Source organism: Kwoniella mangroviensis, assembly GCF_000507465.2.
Source record: "Kwoniella mangroviensis CBS 8507 chromosome 1 map unlocalized Ctg01, whole genome shotgun sequence".
NCBI classification, from domain to species: Eukaryota; Fungi; Basidiomycota; class Tremellomycetes; order Tremellales; family Cryptococcaceae; genus Kwoniella; species Kwoniella mangrovensis.
In genome coordinates this window covers 6,969,066-6,987,537 of record NW_027062533.1, presented here as the reverse complement: position 1 = coordinate 6,987,537, position 18,472 = coordinate 6,969,066, and the positions used below count along the sequence as shown (strand labels likewise).

General features: G+C 44.0%; 7 protein-coding genes across 7 annotated transcripts; 6 read left to right on the top strand and 1 right to left on the bottom strand.

The window, feature by feature from the left end:
- Nucleotides 1-208: 208 nt before the first annotated feature.
- I203_102615 (uncharacterized protein) lies at nt 209-2,149 on the top strand (the record flags this gene model as incomplete). Its single annotated transcript, XM_019146905.1, has 8 exons — nt 209-430; nt 553-705; nt 846-924; nt 1,030-1,286; nt 1,471-1,777; nt 1,840-1,946; nt 2,006-2,078; nt 2,139-2,149. 8 exons carry the CDS (start codon nt 209-211, stop codon nt 2,147-2,149), a joined length of 1,209 nt encoding a protein of 402 aa, XP_019003455.1.
- A 480-nt stretch (nt 2,150-2,629) lies between these two features.
- Nucleotides 2,630-4,900, top strand: I203_102614 (uncharacterized protein; the record flags this gene model as incomplete). The annotated part of the gene is made up of 6 exons (XM_019146904.1): nt 2,630-2,908; nt 2,992-3,406; nt 3,526-3,676; nt 3,744-3,833; nt 3,960-4,506; nt 4,637-4,900. 6 exons carry the CDS (start codon nt 2,630-2,632, stop codon nt 4,898-4,900), a joined length of 1,746 nt encoding a protein of 581 aa, XP_019003454.1.
- Nucleotides 4,901-6,483: 1,583 nt separating this feature from the next.
- On the top strand, nt 6,484-9,964 carry I203_102613 (uncharacterized protein; the record flags this gene model as incomplete). Its single annotated transcript, XM_019146903.1, has 2 exons — nt 6,484-7,756; nt 7,848-9,964. The coding sequence occupies 2 exons, from the start codon at nt 6,484-6,486 to the stop codon at nt 9,962-9,964; spliced, it is 3,390 nt and encodes a 1,129-aa protein (XP_019003453.1).
- A 1,312-nt stretch (nt 9,965-11,276) lies between these two features.
- I203_102612 (uncharacterized protein) lies at nt 11,277-11,854 on the top strand (the record flags this gene model as incomplete). Its single annotated transcript, XM_019146902.1, has 3 exons — nt 11,277-11,486; nt 11,552-11,719; nt 11,795-11,854. 3 exons carry the CDS (start codon nt 11,277-11,279, stop codon nt 11,852-11,854), a joined length of 438 nt encoding a protein of 145 aa, XP_019003452.1.
- Nucleotides 11,855-12,322: 468 nt separating this feature from the next.
- Nucleotides 12,323-13,804, bottom strand: I203_102611 (uncharacterized protein; the record flags this gene model as incomplete). The annotated part of the gene is made up of 5 exons (XM_019146901.1): nt 12,323-12,880; nt 12,952-13,113; nt 13,174-13,427; nt 13,504-13,612; nt 13,670-13,804. The coding sequence occupies 5 exons, from the start codon at nt 13,802-13,804 to the stop codon at nt 12,323-12,325; spliced, it is 1,218 nt and encodes a 405-aa protein (XP_019003451.1).
- A 410-nt stretch (nt 13,805-14,214) lies between these two features.
- I203_102610 (uncharacterized protein) lies at nt 14,215-16,834 on the top strand (the record flags this gene model as incomplete). The annotated part of the gene is made up of 6 exons (XM_065517139.1): nt 14,215-14,658; nt 14,779-15,096; nt 15,218-15,582; nt 15,648-15,753; nt 15,856-16,523; nt 16,603-16,834. 6 exons carry the CDS (start codon nt 14,215-14,217, stop codon nt 16,832-16,834), a joined length of 2,133 nt encoding a protein of 710 aa, XP_065373957.1.
- Nucleotides 16,835-17,291: 457 nt separating this feature from the next.
- I203_102609 (uncharacterized protein) lies at nt 17,292-18,146 on the top strand (the record flags this gene model as incomplete). The annotated part of the gene is made up of 5 exons (XM_019146899.1): nt 17,292-17,346; nt 17,423-17,491; nt 17,617-17,732; nt 17,874-17,951; nt 18,057-18,146. 5 exons carry the CDS (start codon nt 17,292-17,294, stop codon nt 18,144-18,146), a joined length of 408 nt encoding a protein of 135 aa, XP_019003449.1.
- Between the last annotated feature and the right edge of the window lie 326 nt (nt 18,147-18,472).

Genomic DNA, 18,472 nt, shown 5'->3' with positions numbered 1-18,472 from the left:
AGACCTTGAAAGATAATTGACAGACTCACGGCTAAATGCCGGGGCGGCGTCGGATGGTAGACTTGGGGATAATTGAGATGTTGGCATGGATGGGTGGATGTTGATGCATGCTAGACAGATGGATGGAAGTTTCATACTATCAATCTTATACGTCCATACTTTCGGTCCTTATCATCTCATCCTTTTCTCAAAAATCTACCACCCCAAAATGGCATCCCGAGCAGCCCTCTCCAAGGTCATCCGACCCACCTCCTCGTCCATCCGAGCTTTATCGTCTTCCTCATCGGCTGCCGCTGCAGGAAGCAAGATCGCCTCGAGAAACGCCCTGTTATCTACCCCCTTGGCCAGGGTAGCGAGGTCAGAACCTAAATGGCTGGTTGGAGCTGAACAACGAAGGTTGGCTAGTAGTGATGAGGGTGTAACTCAGATGGTACGTGATGGTGATACCATTCGATCAAAATTACCAAAATACTGGAGATCGTGCCCCCTTAATACTGGAGATACGATGAGATGGGATTGAAAAGCTGATCAATGATTTTTGGATATGGATAGACCGTCCGAGAAGCCCTCAACTCTGCTATGGAAGAAGAGATGAACAGGGACGAGACTGTTTTCATCATGGGTGAAGAAGTTGCCAGATACAATGGTGCTTATAAGATCACCAAAGGTTTATTGGATAAATTCGGAGAAGATCGAGTGATCGATGTAAGTGTTCTTGTTTCCCTTTTGTTTTGATATGAGCAATCAATTGCTTTTCAACATCACGAAACATGTATCTATGACTTTTTCGATGATTCCTCTTGATTGATTGCGTCCTGATCGCTGATGATACTTGACATCCCCAGACCCCTATCACCGAATCTGGTTTCGCTGGTATGGCCGTCGGTGCAGCTTTAGCAGGTCTCCGACCAGTCTGCGAGTTCAGTGAGTATCTTCCTTTTTCTTTCTGCAATTGGTCCTAAAATCAAGATCGGTGGTCATGCTGTAGCCAGATTTTGGAAACTGACATATCCCTCCTTACTCTCGTAGTGACCTGGAACTTTGCAATGCAAGCTATCGACCAAATAGTCAACTCGGGCGGTAAGACCTACTACATGTCTGGTGGTAACGTCCCATGTCCAGTCACCTTCCGAGGTCCCAACGGTGCTGCTGCTGGTGTGGCTGCTCAACATTCCCAAGATTACTCAGCATGGTACGGTTCCGTCCCTGGTTTGAAGGTCATCTCCCCTTGGTCTGCGGCCGATTGCAGAGGGTTGTTGAAGGCTGCTATCAGGGATCCTAACCCCGTGAGTTGCAGTGTACCCCTTTACTTGCAATATAGAGACAGCAAGGATCGGGATCAAGGTGGAGATCAGCTACTCAGGCTGGCTTGAGAGATACACAATTCAGTCGTCCTCTTTCAACGCATCCCTCACATACTATTCTGCGATCCATCAGGATACACCGGCTAACTTTCTTCCATTACATCAGGTCTGTTTCCTCGAGAACGAACTTCTCTACGGTGTTTCCTTCCCAGTCACCAAAGAAGAGCTCTCTGAAGATTTCCTCTTACCGATTGGTAAAGCCAAGGTTGAAAAGGAAGGATCAGACGTCACCGTCGTCACTCACTCCAAGATGGTCACTCACTCGCTCGAAGCTGCCGAATTACTCGAGAAGAATGAAGGTATCAAAGTTGAAGTTATCAACTTGAGATCGATCCGACCTTTGGATATTGATACTATTATCAAATCGGTCAAGAAGACGAATCACTTGGTCACTGTTGAGGGTGGTTTCCCAGGTGAGTGAAGTGTTCTGCCGAATAACACCGAATCATGCTGATTGACAATGTTTGCGTGATAGCCTTCGGTGTTGGTTCTGAAATCATTGCCCAGATCTGTGAATCTCCCGCATTCGATTACCTTGATGCTCCACCTGAAAGAGTCACCGGTGCCGATGTCCCTACTCCTGTAAGCTCTCCTTTCCCACTTCCGTATGGATCAAGCTTATCTTGTTGATCATATTTTAGTACTCTGAATCTCTCGAACACATGGCTTTCCCCGATACCGATATCATCGCCAAGGTCCTCAAGCGACACCTTTGTGAGTGTGGATTTGCACTACTAAGGGGTCTCGTGTGCTAATTTTTGATATGATATGTAGACCGACAATAGATCACTTTAAGAAGGATAATCTAGGGTATATCTGCTAAAGGATTTGGATGGATTGGTTTATTTATGCTTTGACTTCTTTCTATCTCTCTTGTTCATTATCAGAGTAGCATGATCATGTGAATATGGGTATGAATATGCATCATTGGGTTTAACAAGAATCAGTCAATGTATTACTCTAGGTTGTTTGCGCTACGATGATGTCTTCATGCACCGCGTATTGACTGGTTATACTGTGCCGGCATCTGTTGCGATTTGTGATTTGTGTGATTGTGTCATCCTTCATTTTGCAACCTACTTTCACTCCCTTTGATAATCACCATCATACCAATACATCTTCCATCTGGTTATCTTATGAACCAGGGCCACAGCAAGCATCCACTTGCTCTCATTGATATTAGTATAGAGAAAACACAGTCGATACTCTTTTCATCCGCAAGAGTATACCATCAGATCGAAGGAGAGACTTCAACCTAGCGAGGGATGTCATCCCTATTCAATCCCTTCGCCCGCTCATGGGTCATACTCATCTTGTCAATCGGTCTGGTGTACAGCTTGGCTGTCCCCTCAGCTGTCAACGATCAACAGAACCTCAACGCGATCGTACTAGATGATCGACATTCCAGTGAAAATGATATCCTCGATTTGACGGGGTTCGATCTCGGTCAAGTCCCGCTGTTGAACTTACCTAGGAATGATAATAATAGAGGATGGTTAGCTAGGTGGTTAAGTATGGGTGGAGAAGGGGAAGTAGTTGCTCATGTGAGTTTTAAAGTCCCAACTTCCTTATGCTATCAAGTGTACATTGAGCATCATGTCCTAAGTCATTTGCCACCACCTGTTAGTTATCTCTCGGATCACATCAACATCAACCCAATCTCACTTTACCTCATCGGCCTGCCTCCTTTCCTGACCTATCCCACTTATCGCTCCCTCTTCCAATCTCAGGATTCCTCATTCCCTTTTCCAAATTAGAACCTTCGTTAGAAGCCGACAATGATACGAACTTACTCCCCTCCGGTGCGGGAATGGCATGTCTCCCACCTCTTGGATTACCACGTCCACCCACGCATCCCCGTCCAGGCGAGAGTTACAGAATCGCACTGGTAGAAAGGGGAGGGTGCGATTTCGCTACGAAAATCCGTGCGGCGCAAGATCGAGATGCTCATGCGGTCATAGTTGGGGATAGTGTTCAGCACCCAGGGGAAACCGATGAAGAAGGTAGGAAAAGGGAAAGTTTGATCACTATGTTTAGTCCTGGTATGTCATCTCTACTACATATCCGACAGCATCATTCGTGTTCCCACCTGGCTTGACAAGTCAACGACTTGCACAATTGTTTATGAGATGGTAACTGATTTCTGCTTTCGAACACGCAGAAGACACAGATTCGATATTCATACCATCTGTATTCGTCTCTCGAGCATCTTACTTGGCTTTGAGGGATCTCTTGGCAAATGGGACCTCGTCGGGTAAACAGGAAAGAGAAGGTCTCTGGGTTGACTTGAGTCAAGGATCCGACGAGTCTGGGTGAGTACGATGTCTTGCTGCAAACGATGAGTGTAACTCCGGGAGGCTAATTCTGATGATTCCGCAGAGCGCTCACTAGCTTACTGTCCTTCGCATTGTTCATGCCGAGCTTGTTCCTTTTGGCTACTGTTGCCATTCACCGGATTAGAGTTGCCAGGTGAGTGTGCATGCACCAATTTCACTTGACCCTTTACGGCCGACAAAATCATAAACTCGCACATCTATCGATCCTTCCTATCTGATGTAGTAATTCATAAGAGCTTACTCCTCTTGTCCTACATAGACAACGTGAAAAAGATCGCGCACCACCAATGATTGTCCTCTCCCTTCCTGAGAGGGTATGGACACCAGATATCGTATGGGAGAAAGACGATTCGTCTTCTGATCGATCAGTCCGAACCCAATCTGGCGCCAATTCACCTACCAGTCAATCAATCTTAATCAAGAAGAACGATATCACGGATATGAACTCAAATAATGAAAGTCAAATTGCATCTTCTTCGTCGAATGTCCCAATCACCCTCGATAATCCACCTCCCCCACCTCCTATATCTCCTTCGGAAGTTCGTACTCCACCTTCAGTTTCTATCGAGATACCCAACCCTTTGGATGAGGACGTATCACCGAGTGGCGGAAGTCCCTCAAGATCGAAGAAAGATAAACACAAACATCGAACTAAACGACATGTGAAAAGACAGTATTTCTCAAAAGATGAATGTGCGATTTGTATGGATAACTTCGAAAAGGGAGACATAGTCAGGATATTACCTTGTGGACATGTTTTTCATAAGGAGGAATGTGATGAGTGGTTAATGAAATGGAGGAAGTTGGTGAGTTCATCATGGCCCGTTCATGTTTTCAATCGTGATTTGGGTCTCGTATCTTTTGGAATTCAATCGGACTGATTGTATCTCTTTCAATGGAATTATGATACTGATATGTCATTTGGTTATTTCGCAGTGCCCTACCTGCCGAGCAGATGTGACTCTCCCTCCAGGTGGGAATGTGAAAGGATCGACGATCACTCCTGTTACAAACCCACCTGATCATCCGGCAGGACAGGAGATCCCAAGGGAGAGAGAAAGTTCATGGATGAGTTTATTCAGATCTGCCAGAGAGAGGTTATATGGGTTGTGGGGTAATAATGAAGGAGAAAGTGAGACGACCCCGCTCATACCTAGAAGTCCTGACGAACGAAGGGCGTCGACTAGTAGCAGTTTATGATTTTGTCAGTTCTTGTATATCATCATCCTGCTTGCTTGTACAGACCCTTCATGTTATTATTTATACTTTGCAATTATTGATTTGTATCATGAAATTTCCAGTTGTTCATTTTTTTCTTGTTTGTTTGTTTGATTGTTTGTATTTCCTTTTTGGTTGTATATATGGTGTGATCATGCCCCTCTCTAAGATATGTGATACGAGATATGAGATATGAGATATGTTATGAAAATATATATGTGAATTCTACTAAACACCAGATCAACACGATCAGGCACTACAATCTAGTAAATCAACGGTGTACAGAGGGGAAGGGATGACCAAGATACATTGATAGTACTCCAACAGGATAAGTCAAACCCAAAGAGGGATATGTGAAGCAAGCGTTGATATGGCTAAATATGCTCGTCGAGTGGTTATACCATGGACTATGCTACGGAAGTTTCAAAGAGGATGATCGAGACCTGCTGTGATTAAAGTGCATGAAAGTAATTAATCAAGAGGACAATGCGCCAGTGCGTTGATCGTTGTTGTGGTGTTGTGGTGTTGTAGTGTTGTAGTGTAGTACCATGTTACAAGCTTGGCGACATACGCCCATAGTGCAGCACAGTCACATCTATAGCATCCATTGATGGTTCTCACTACATATCCTTTTCCCCATTCATCTGGAAGAGACGCTATTCCACTTAATCGACAACCTCTGCCTTATACTTTACTACATTCTTAAAGGCAGACCAAGATAGGGATGGACTCGTCAGAATGATTATTTGGCTCATGACCCTTTTTTACGATAATCGACGATACAGAAAAGAAGGGGGAGAAGAACGCCGGGCTGATCAAAAAAAGCTCACTGATAAGAGTAAGGATGGGGAAAATGATAAGGTGTTGGTGCTGCATGAAACAGAAAGCAGATCGCCATATGTTTTGACGCATCCACGTACGGGTGAGAAGGTGATGGAGAGGTTGGAATTTGAATTGGGAAAGATCAGTATAGGTGGTCAAGTAGCGGATCAACATCAGAAGACTGTTTCAACGCCATCGACCAATTTGACTTTCGAAGTAAATACATTCCGATCAACTACGAACACCCATAAGATACTCTGAGAACCCGACTTCATCAGTATATTGATTACCGCAAGTGAGTGGATGCTCCTCATAATCCCTCCTGTACTTCACGCAGAAGGTTCTCTATTTGGGGCGTACAAGTGGCGTGAATTTGAATCGCAGATTAGAAAAGGAATGAGATGGTTGAGATTAAAATTGATACAAAGTGATTGGGTCAATTTGAGATCTATCTGATATTGCTCAGTAGAGAGAAAAACTGGGTGTTTTTGTTGTGATATGGGCTAGATGAAGATGCTTGTGCAAACAGAGATGGTCTATCTGTCGTGTACTGTTTGAAGTATCCAGCTAATTCTCAGCTCGACTCAGTAGTTGACTTGTCGAGCTCAACCTGATGCCCATTCTCTTGGAGCAACCTATAGCTTTCTTGAACATTAATCTTCCTAGGATCTTCTCCATCTTCATCAACAACTACATAACAACACTGCAGATCGTCTCCATACTCCTATCAAGTGCCGTCCATCATGGCTCCATCGATGTTCACTCGACCCACCATACCTCCTCAAGAACCTCGCCAATCGACTCTATCACATCGACAAAAACTGAAATCAATTTCATCCTTCTTCCCGTCATTCGCCCATGCAGCTTCAAAACAGATGGATGAGTCTCACGTTATTCCTTATCGTCAACCCGACTCATCGAGCCAACAGAATGTTTTCGATGGTTTACCAAAAATCAAGAATAACAGTAATATATCGTTACCCCTTCGATCGTCTCAACAGACCATTTCTCCCAGTCAGTCATCACCATGTTTCAAAGTGACTTTACAAAAAACCATTTCGAATGGTCACGCAGTGACTTACACAAGTCATAATCTTCAACAACAGATGTCTAAAGAAATGCCAACATTAGCTTCCGCAATACACATACCAGATTCCTCCATCTCTTCATCTCCAAACCCCCTTTCTTCTTCGAAAGCCAGTGTGGCCGGTATGAAGCAGAATCATGACGGTGTACATCCATTGTATCATCTCAATGCGAGTTCGACTTCCCTCCTTGGATCGTATGTGCAGGTCAACGAAATTATTCATGTTGTCAATGTCGATATGCCCAGTGAAGGAGGAGTGGGTAAGAGGGAAAGATCTAATTCAAGGAGTAGTACATTCAGGCAAACTACCAAAAGAATAACTAGGAGATTATCATTGGATAATCTCGTTCCTAAGATTACTTCAAGGGGGAGTTTGAGGAAGAGAGAGAGAAGTGGGAGTAAGAGTAGTATTTTGGATGGTGGTGGAGGAATGGCAGCAGGTAGAAGATGGTCTTTGTTCTCTTCTACGGATTCCAATGTCAATGCCAAGGCTAATGAACCATCTCAAGAGGCCCAGACCAAGCAAGTGATAGGTGAACGGTCGTTCAGTAAAACCGTGAACAAACAGAGTATGCCAGTCAGAAGAAATTGGAGAAATAAATTTACAGTCAAGAATACCTCTACAGCCCGAACAAGTGTCGGCAAGGAGAATATCAGTGTTGGTGTAACGATGGGGATGGACGATAGACTGGAAGCTGCCAGGCAAGCTAGAGATAGATCAAGAGCTGAATCAGCAGAATATAGAGAGAGGTACGATGAGAGGACGATCAAGCGGATTCCTGTGAGAGGTATGAGGGATATTTCGTCCTCCGGTTTTGGAAGTGAGAATGAGGATCGCTTAAAGGAGAGAGAAAGTATGATTAGTATGCTTGGTGGGAGGGGTGGAATGAGAGAAAGGGATGGGATTAGTGCTACGAGACTATCTTTTGGTATGTGAATTCGCAGAACGCGAATTTCAACGTGACCCATGCCATGATTTTGATGATCTTTGAGCTGACATTGATTGGTACTTTCTTAAAGTCCACAGGCCTTCCTCCCGAGCTAGTTCTTTCGATCCCGCTGCCACACCCAAGTCCACTTCCTCTTCCTCCATTCCGATCCCGTTCATCCCAAATGGTCCACCACCCCAACAAAGCAGTCTGGTAGAAAGTCAAACAACAACTTCTCTAGATGCCACTTTCGACTCACCCTCACCACTTCCTAGACCAGTACATACCCCCCTCAATCGATCTGCTGAACTTCGAATCCCCTCAGCCACCGCTAAAAGGTCAGCGATACTTTCACCTGCTCAGGACGATCGATCGATTTTGGATCCAGCCAGATCACCTTGTCCTATACCTGATATGTCGCCCATTCTTCCGTTGAATACGGGATTGCAATATCAGAATATGCCACTTCCCCCTCCGCCGGTTCAAGTAAACCAGAATATGGTGATTAGCGAATCCAAGAAGATGGAAGTGGCGGAGAACGATCCAATGGACATGTCAAGTCTTGATAAGAGCTTGGTTGAGATTGTGAAACCTTCAATTTCAAGTATCGCTGCAACTATCGCAGCTCAACCCAGTCAAACGGGTACTTTCGGCATATCTGACTCTGGCCAAACATGGCGCACCGCAACTACCTCTCCACAACCAATTTTACCTTCTTCCTCCTCGACACGGACGATGTACACCCTCCCTCGATCCAAATCCAAGTCGCATACTGATCTATCTTCTTACTCGTCTACTAAGAATTTAGTGGAGCATATCGAAGCTACTCAAGGACCTGGATGGTGGTCTACCGATAAAAGGGTTAATCGAAGGGTATCGACTATGACCTTGAGATATAAAGCTGAAGATGAAGATAGAGAATTGGAGAGGTTGGAGAGATTGGCTCAATCGACTACTATGCACCATCGGCCTAAATTTGATGATATAACTCAGGAAGAGGAGATGGTAGTCTCTCCTACGATGAATAGGATGAGGGAAGAAGATAAATTACGGACTAGATCTTCCCTAGATTTGAGATCTTCTTTCCAATCGACGTCGACTGCAAATGCAAGTATAGTCAGATCGTCGAATGCCTTGGACAGCGATACGATGAGATCAGGACATCATCCTAGATCATCATTGATGGCAGGATCGATTTGGTCTAAAGAACTTCCTCCATCACCTAGAAGAAGTGTTTTATCCAGGCAGACCGAGCTGGCTCATGGGGATAAACCAATGAAAGTGCGACCTGCGCAAATCCCTTTACCTCTGAGTGAACCTAGGAACAATACGTTTATCAGTAATAGAATAAGTCCCGATATAGCTCGAAGAGCGAGCTTTCTCTCCAAAGATTCTTCGACGACAGAGGGTGAATCGCCCTCGAGATCAACTTCGAGACAGACCACTCGTACGACTTTGTCAGCGGTCTCGACATCGACTGCTCCTACATCCGGACAGTCTGATGGTGAAGAACAGGAAGAGGTATCGGGTAAAGTGGGAATGCTTAAAAAGGAGTATGAGGAGAAGATTGCCCAATTACGTACTCGACATGCTCTGGAAATTGATGCTGTTCTCACTGCTTTGTCAAATGCCAAAACCGAGAAAACAGCTCTTAAAGGAGAAGTAATTGGTTTGCGCAAAATGGTTGATGAAGTTACGAAAGAGAAAGAAGGTTTGAAAGAGAAAGTTAAAATACTCTGTATGAGTTTACAAACCATCGAACTTGGTAGTATCTCTTCTACACAGGGAGGTACAAGGGACGAGAGTGGAATCGGAATGGGAATGAAAAGGTCGGAAAGTGTAATGAGTTCATTATTACCTGAACTTATCTCGTCAACCAATTTGTCAGATCCAATTTCACCATTGGCATTTCCCTCACACCTCGATGGGTTTGGTAGGAAACAAGTGACTGTACCGCTTACGAGCGGTTCGATAGGAAAGGAAGAAATGAGGAATAAAGGAATAATGGATTCTTTAAGTAGAGGTCGGAAGTCGATTGGTGGTGGTTCGTCGAGAAATGTTAGTGGTGCGACTAGCCTGCATACAAATGAGATTAATATCTTATATGATGATGTCGACGAGGAAGCTGGGAGACAAGCAGGAGGAGATGGCGATGGGTGGACATTGAAGTTGAAAGAGTCTGATGAGAGGTTTTTAGATGATTTGTAAATCAACTTGATTATGCTCTGTTACTATAGTATTTGTTGTATTATAAATATACCATGCACATTATGACTATTGAATTGAGCTGTGCTGACATTGGTCATCGACTGTTACGGCTGTGAAGATACACGATAGTCCGTTGAATTATGGCGAAGCAAGCGAATGCATCCTCTATCCTAATCCTATCAAGAAGAAGTGGCGAGGGCGACTGAGCTGGACTGCTGGAAAGTATGCCAGTATTCATGCGATCAGCTGAAGCTTTGTACAACCCGTATCTTCATTTCCACTAGATCCGGACATTCCTACCTGGGGAATGGACTGGTGAACTCAAGATTGATTCTACAGTACACCATAAGATACTGTATGTTCGGTTTATTCTGTGTGACCTCCTTTCACCGTATATACTCCGTTGATCTCGCATTTGAGTCTTGTTTGATCGCATGATGAAAGTTACGGTCCTTTGCATCCGGAATGGATCACCCCATGGAGATGAATGTTATCGGTGTGTATGTACGTGTGTGCGTATGTACAGTATGTTTTGTCGTTCGAAAGGAGAGCAGGTACGATACCCTCAAACGACATCCGATCGGAAGTGGCGTGGCATCGATTGAACCTTTGATCCAGTCTCAAAGTCATTCTACATATAACAGTTTGTTTATAGCTCGACTTGGGATTGAGTGGTTCTACACATGAGGATCATCACATGCTCTTGACTGGGCTTCTAATGGCCCCAATAATGGCCGGGATCAAGTCGAAATATGATTATAGGGTGATTCCCATTTTGATGATCAATCAAACTCATGCCACAATATGACTTCTTTCGATCTAATGATTTAAATGCCCAACATCGCTTTGGGTCGAATAGTACCTGATGATGTGAAGCATTATGTAGATCACAGGATGATCCATCAAAAAAGGCACTATCCTCACCCCATCATATATCATTTTGCTCCACATGCGTATACCAACCCATGATTATCGGATGTTATGCTGTTGGGCTCGGTCATCTCATAGATCAGATCACAAGTTAGTGGGTATATCGAACGATCAATGTTTGCATTGCACTGGTCTTTTGGACCGCCCCGAGATGCATGTTGTCTGTCGGTGAGGAAAAGGGTGATTTGCCTTTGATTTTCCAATGCTCTTTTCGTCGAAAGGTCCGGATGCGTACCGAGTCAATGGAGGATGAAAGGTATAAGTACGTCTGTGAATTTGGTCAATTCGACTATCGTTTCTTCAACCTCACATTCTACTCCTTGATCTCACCGTCACCTAACCTTTTCATCTCATCTTAATACTTCGATTCTTCCATTTCAACATGTCACAAACAAACCTCGTCCAATCACCTCGACCTGTTCGACCCACTCTCAAACCTCTCACTTCGCTTTCGACCGTCCCATCCGAATTTGACTTGCACATGAAAAATCACCGATCGTACTCTGTCTCTTCATCGATTTCTACTACCAGTAGTTCAAGTACTTATAGTAGAGCTGCGGAAGATATGATCGATAGACTTGCTGGACAGGAGGTGAGTAAGAGTGAGCATTCCACTCTGTTGTATTCCCTGAGCTGATACGGTGATGTTTTACTTAGACTCATACCGCTATCGATCTATGGTCCGGAGGAAACATCCGATTGAACGGTCGAAACCTGACCACTACTGCTCGGGATGCCGAGGATCTCCTGAATGCGTTGAAGGAAGATGGGAGATTCGAATTTGTTAAATTGACATTCTTCGACGCTGAAGGTGAAGATTGGAAGGTGAGTAACAAAGATAACTATTCACTATAGAAGGAAGAAAGATGCTTACCTTCTCTACGTGTTGTGATATTGTAGATCTCTTTCCGAAGATCGCATGTTGGTATTGCTTCACCAGTCATTTCTGATTCAGAATAAACCGATCCCTCGTCGTCTTTCGACTCTTCGATATTTCTTTGGTTCGGTCTTTCTGGGTCTTTCTGGTGATTTCCGTGTGTCCATCCGATCTATACTCATCCCATTCTATATCCTGTGAGTAGTGCATATATTGTATACTGTGTTATTAGCTATTCAACTGGTTATTCCCTTATAATGAGTTTGAGTATGAGTATGAGTATTTGGTTAGTCTGACTTGATCGATTGTATTGTACCTCTTTTTCCTATCTGTTTGTGTTTGATGTTCGGGTCTTAGGTTGGGTGCTATGCATGACGTTTGTGTTCTGTCACATTATGTAGCTGCAAGACTAAATCGTCAGCAAAGTTGTATCGAGCCTCTTCAGACTTAAGTGAAGATTGACAAATCGTGTACTCACATATGATACAATATACAACAAGATGTTCCAGAAGAATAAGAATAAGAATAGACTAGCTGTTTCAGATATTATGCTATATCAATACTCTCCTGAGATCTCCTGGGCCAACTTCAACTCCGGTTATAGGACATCTCCCTTTCCTACGTCCCACCAAGGTTGACTGCTCGCCCTTGTTCCCTTCCTCTTCGTCGGGCTCTTCATCTTCACCCTCAATAGCATCCCAGCCACATCTCCAGCAGACCACCCACCCACTAGGTAACACAGCTGGGTTTTGCCATTTCTTACCACACAATGGACAGTCGCCGTAACTCTCTTTCGTCACTTTGTACCGTCCTTTCGTTTGTACCGATAATTCCGACGGAGTCTGAGGGCTGTCAAGCAGTGGTTGGTCGATTTCTTGCTCAGGTGTGAGAGGTGGCGTAGGTAGAGCCCCTATAGACCCAGGTAAGATAGGTAGTGGTCTAGGAGGTAGTATTGATGCGTGTGTGGCTGCTATACTGTTTTCATTTGCGGTGAGAGAGGGGTGAGATCGAGGTGATGAAGGGGAATACCACCATTGAGAGAGTTTTAAGAGGAGTAGTAGTGGTGGAAGTAGAGGAGGAAGCTTTGATAGGATACCAGTCGATTCGGGCTATATCATTGGGAGATTTGAGTAAGACGGAGGCATGGTGGGTGTTGGTGATAAGGGATGATTTGACTCACTTCATCTTCTGGACCTCTACGGATCACCTTTAGTCCCAACCATTCATGCCATGGTCTAGGATAATTGGTCTTCTCAAATAAGAACGCTAGATCATATCCTAGAAATGTGAGATCTACTCCTAAGCTCAAATATGGATAAATCAATTTGAATATTCTTTGACGCTATCAATGAAAGTAATAGATTAGCTGTTATTGGCGGTGATTAGGCAACATTCAACTCACTTTAGTGACTGCCCTCCTTCTATCCTCTTCTCCTACCTCATTCGTACTTCCTCCACCACCCAGACTTTCAAAGTGATCTTGTGCCCTAGCTCGGACGTATGGTAGACCGACTAAGAAAAGTAATAATCCCCATCTTTGTCTTCGCGACATGCCCTTTCTACGTTTGGGAGGGGAGAACGCATCCAGTCGAGGAGTCTTTATCGATGAGATAGGGGTCGAACGAAGACCATAGAAATGTTCAGATATCGATGCGTCTATCATAGATACATCAGTTCATGCCCATCATCGTCTGTATTCTAAAGAGAGCAAGGAGACTCGAGTTGAACTGACTATGTTTCTTCAGATGATGTCTTTCCAATATCAATAACAAAGCTGCAAAAAGCTCTTCGTGGTGGTTTAGTATACGTAGAAGATATCTAGGATACCTTTGAGCAAAGTACTACACGTATTATAAGCTCATGATTCCCCGGAGTTTGGTGAATTAGAGTGAGCTTACTGATAGAACATATCGGACAACGGGGTGGAATAGTTCTCTGAGCTGGTCCTGAGCTAGCAAGTCGAAGATTGATGGCCTGGAGGGATCTGTTAACGGACCTGCCTCTGGGAAGAGGGGTGTGGAAGTGCGCTGCATCGTCAGACGATGTTGATATATCATGTATAAAGCGACGAAGTCATCAACTTTGGTTGATATTTTTTATCTTATCGACCTCTTCTCAGCAGGTGATGCTCGGTCAGCGCATAACCGGAGTAAACAATAGATTTGACCAGCCACACTGCCAAAACACCGATAATGCCTAACCCCCTAAGGTTGACATGAACAAGGTCGATCCAGCTTGTTTCTCATGACTATGACTGCTATCATTCATGCATCCATCTTATTCAGATCGACAATCGGAACCAATCAACCGCACTGCTTGTAATCTCTTGGACCAGAACAGGGGGGGAGCGGATCACTCACTCGAAGCTTGTATTACGACATTTGAAGATCGGTTGACGCGACTGATCTTGTCTGAGTGTTATCGAGAACATTACAAACTCGTCATGTCGGCCAGTGCTAGTGCCTCGCGACGTCAAGATCAAGAAACGAGTGAAGAAGAGCTTGTATCTCCTTCTGAGAAGAGTCAGTCACCCACATTTACCTCACGAAGAAGATCCACGCGGGCAGCTGCCTTGAAGGCGAACAGGGCAAGTGCGAAACAAGCTAGAAGCGAAGATAGTCCTGTTGATGAGAATGTGAATGGGAATGAAGATGAAAGTGAAAGTGAAAGTGAATATGAAGGAAAGGATGAGGATGAGCGAGAAGATACAAGATCAGAGATTGATTTGGAATCGGAGTCGGGAAATCGAGAAGAAGGTATTCTCTCGAATAGCGAAGGGGAGAGGTGGTTGAAAGTTGGAGAACCATTTCCATGGGAAGAAGTTGAGTGGTACCTTGACGAGTCGATCGAGGAGGATATGAGGACTCATCTTGGTAAGAGGATTGATGTGAGTTGATTTCAATGCTTTAATGGAAATTGCCTCTTGGACCATCAGAATACATACCACACTTTTTTGAATGCATAATATCACGATATACTGATACTTCATAAATTCGCTCTTTGATAGAAAATGAAAGGTTCTCAAACACTTGACCCTGGACAAGCCGACCTCCTACTGATAAATCCTCATCCTAATCGTATAAATCATGATCGATCAAAACATCTATGCGGACTGGGCCACGTACAAAGGAAACTCGCACGGGTGATACCTTATGATTGGTTATCGAAATGTTATTTCACAAAGCACGTCGAACCTCCACCCTCACCTTCTGTTCAACCTATTTTTCTGGAGGAGAAGGGTAAGGGATTGAGAGTGGCTGTCTTGAAATTGGGTGAAGGGGTGGACGGCGATAAGTTGAGGAGAAGTGTGATGGTGGATCTTGAAGTGAGTCACCTTTCAATTTCTCAATCTGCAAAGGATCTTCGGTCTGGATAATAGCGATGATATTTACTCCAACGAAGAGAGAAAACACTTATCTGATCTTTGAATATGATGTCATCATTAGACCAACGGAGCGATGATAGTTTCTTCACCCATCAATGCGGAGGTCGTCATCTTACCCCCTTCACACCCTTATAACACTACACCGCCGAAACAAGATGAGCTTAAACACATCACCTGGCATACGCCCGATTGGGTTAGAGAGAAGATCGAAATCGCCCGCCATGCACCGAAATCCAAGGCGAACCCGAAGTTGTCAAAAGGTGAATCAAAGAGCAATGACAAATCAAAACCAAAAAAGCGGCCGAGTCTGAAACCTGTAAAATCAAAATCGGCAGTCAATAGAGGCAGATCTAAAAGAGATAGCAGTGGTGAAAGTGAAAGTGATTCAGAAGACTTCGGACCTAGTCAGAGAAGGACAACTTCGAGGCGAGTTTATCAGAGCATTCCCACCCTTGCTGCCCAGAAAGACTAATGACGTATCTTCCTGGTAGAACCGAATTTACACCTTCCGATCGAGATTTCCTAGCTCGTTGGCTAGCTTACCATAGACCTGATCAAGTGGGAAGAACCACGAGAAGCTTGTATAAAAGGCTTGAAGTGAATATGATTCTCTATCCACCTCTTTACATCGTTTCCAGTTTCAACAAGATCAGGTATGTGTAAGGGCAATGTAAGCTAATGTTAAAACTTGTATTATAGCGATACAGCCCGTCCCATCCATTCTTCAAGCATGCTTCTCGTCATCCCCATTCGGCATGGCACGAGCATTTCAAGCGCAATCGATCGAAGTTAGGTATGGATGGGAAAGTGTTGGAGGATCTGGTGGATGAATACGTTGACAAGGGGATCGATCGTCGACTCACAACCAGAATGGAGAGGAAAGGCAAAGGGAAGGAAAAAGCTACCGCCAACAAGGTTAGGGAGAACGAGAACGATGAGGGGTCGGAATACGAGGATAATGATGCGGCCGAGATTCGAGCGGTTCGGAAAAAAGGAGGTGAGAAGAGGAAAATTGTGAGAAGTGCTAGGAAAGTGACTAGTCCGACTGAATTGAGAGATGGAAATGCTACGCATAACAGTGAACGAGGACATAGTGAGATACCGGTGGTCAATGATAATCCGGAAGATGAAAATGCAGATTTGCGAGAAGAAGTGGGAGAAGAAGATACAGACGGCCATGGCGATGAGCCGGATGGTGGAAATCAGCATCAAGACGTCGATCCTCTCCAAGTCGATCATACGAACAATGGTGATCAGGATGAGGATGAAAATATGAATAAACATGTTTTGGGTCAAGAAGAAGTTGTGGTCGCTAGTGGGAGAGAAGATTTGGAAGTTGTTATTGAAGCCTCGGAAGGATCTTCCCAGTGAGTCAACTCTCATACTTCACACCCTCCCTTTGGATATAATCAGCTTAAGAAATGACTGACGACCTTACTGCCATAGGACGAGCACCAATGAATCAAAGTTGATGGAGAATCCCGCAATCGAAGGGTATAGTGATGCATCGTATAAAGGCAACGAGGCAGAGGTGGCTCAGGATGGAAATGAAACGGAAGGTAGAGAGATTAAAGGACGCAACGAGGTTAAGTTCGTGAATGTAAGGTTTTTACAGGGAGAAGGTGAGGAAGAAGCAGTGGGAACTCAGAGGAGATCGAAGAGGTTACGAAGGGTATGAAAGATACGGATCGATGGTTCATTTTGGGCTTTTATTGGTGAATTATGCTCATGGTTTTGTACGTCTGTACTATATATCCGTCTCATGTATCTCATGTATCCATTGAGCTACAATTCTATGCGACTTCAATAGGGGAGCAGAGTAGGATAGATAAAAGAGGGAAATTGGTGCATGGTGGGTGCCACAAGCATGCGGGGGGTGGAGATGGGAAAATTGATTCCGTTGAACCTGAGATATCCAAATGATAGGAGTAAAGAACGAGAGCAGTTGCAGAAGATCTACGTTCTCAACCCGTCATTTGTTGTAAACAGAACTATATGTCCAAAGATATATTTCATTGCCATTAATCTATAATTGATCAAGAAATACGACCCTGCGATCGAATTGAAAGATTCACATATATAATTGAAATTCAACTAGATAGAAGATAGAATAAGATTAAAGCAACACGGAAGAGATGGACGCTTTAATCCCTTTTACGACTTCCGGATCATTAGTCGACCTGGTTGATAGTTAGTATCATCTGGCTTTCATAAGTTGAGGAGAAGAGGGAAGCAAGCTGACTTATCCCGACTGACATGGCTGTAGAGAAAGTATTGGTGGTGCTAAGAGATGGTAGGAAGTTGATAGGTGTTTTCAGATCTTATGATCAATTTGGTGAGTTATTCATTACTCCCCATCTGGCAAGGTTATTATAGAAGAAATATCTAATATGTAAACACCTTTGATCTTATGATCACGGATACTGATTTAACTGTTCTTACACTTATACTGCTCTGTAGCGAACTTCCTTCTCGAATCGTGTATAGAACGTATACATTTCAAATTCGAATATGCAGATAAAGATATTGGAGTTTTGTTAGTCAGAGGTGAGAATGTGGTAGCTTTGGGTGAAATTGTGAGTTTTATCCTTATAGAGCTTGGGTCTAGAACAAGCAAGATAGCGAAGAGAAGGATCACTTCAAGGCTTGTAATCAGATTGTAATTCTAGCAAGTTAAGTTGAACGGTGCTGATTATATCTTGTTGGTACGTTTATAGGACCTGATAGCGGAAGATATGGTGCCGCTCCAAGAACGTTCGTGGAATGAGGTTGAAGAGAAGATAAATGATGATAACGTGAGTCGTTGTGGTTCGACACGCATTTCGAGGCTGTATTTACGGTTGTATCATACTATACCTCAGCAAGGTGTACTGATTGATTAATTTTGTTATGTTATCTAGAAACGCCGTGAGAGGGATCACGCTATAAAAGATAGAGTGTTGGGATCGATTGGGTTTGTAAATGAAGGTAGGGAAGGTGATGCGTATTGAAGAAAGAGACAAGGTGAGCTTTATATGCTTCCAGACACTCTTCGATCTCTAGCTGATGTACAACCCCTGTATCCATAGCACAACGAGCAGAGTGAGAATAAGAACAGGGTCATTGATCGTTATTAGTATGACTCGTATCACCATCACCATCATCATATCATCAACTATCATGTAACAATATAAATAGATCAACAGATCAACAGATGACATCAACCACTCACGACGCACGGACCCACTCTCCACCCCTCCCCCTTCCTTTGGTCATACGTGACTGATAACACAATCATCTCTCTTTCTCTCTCTCTCTCTCTCTCTCTCTCTCTCTC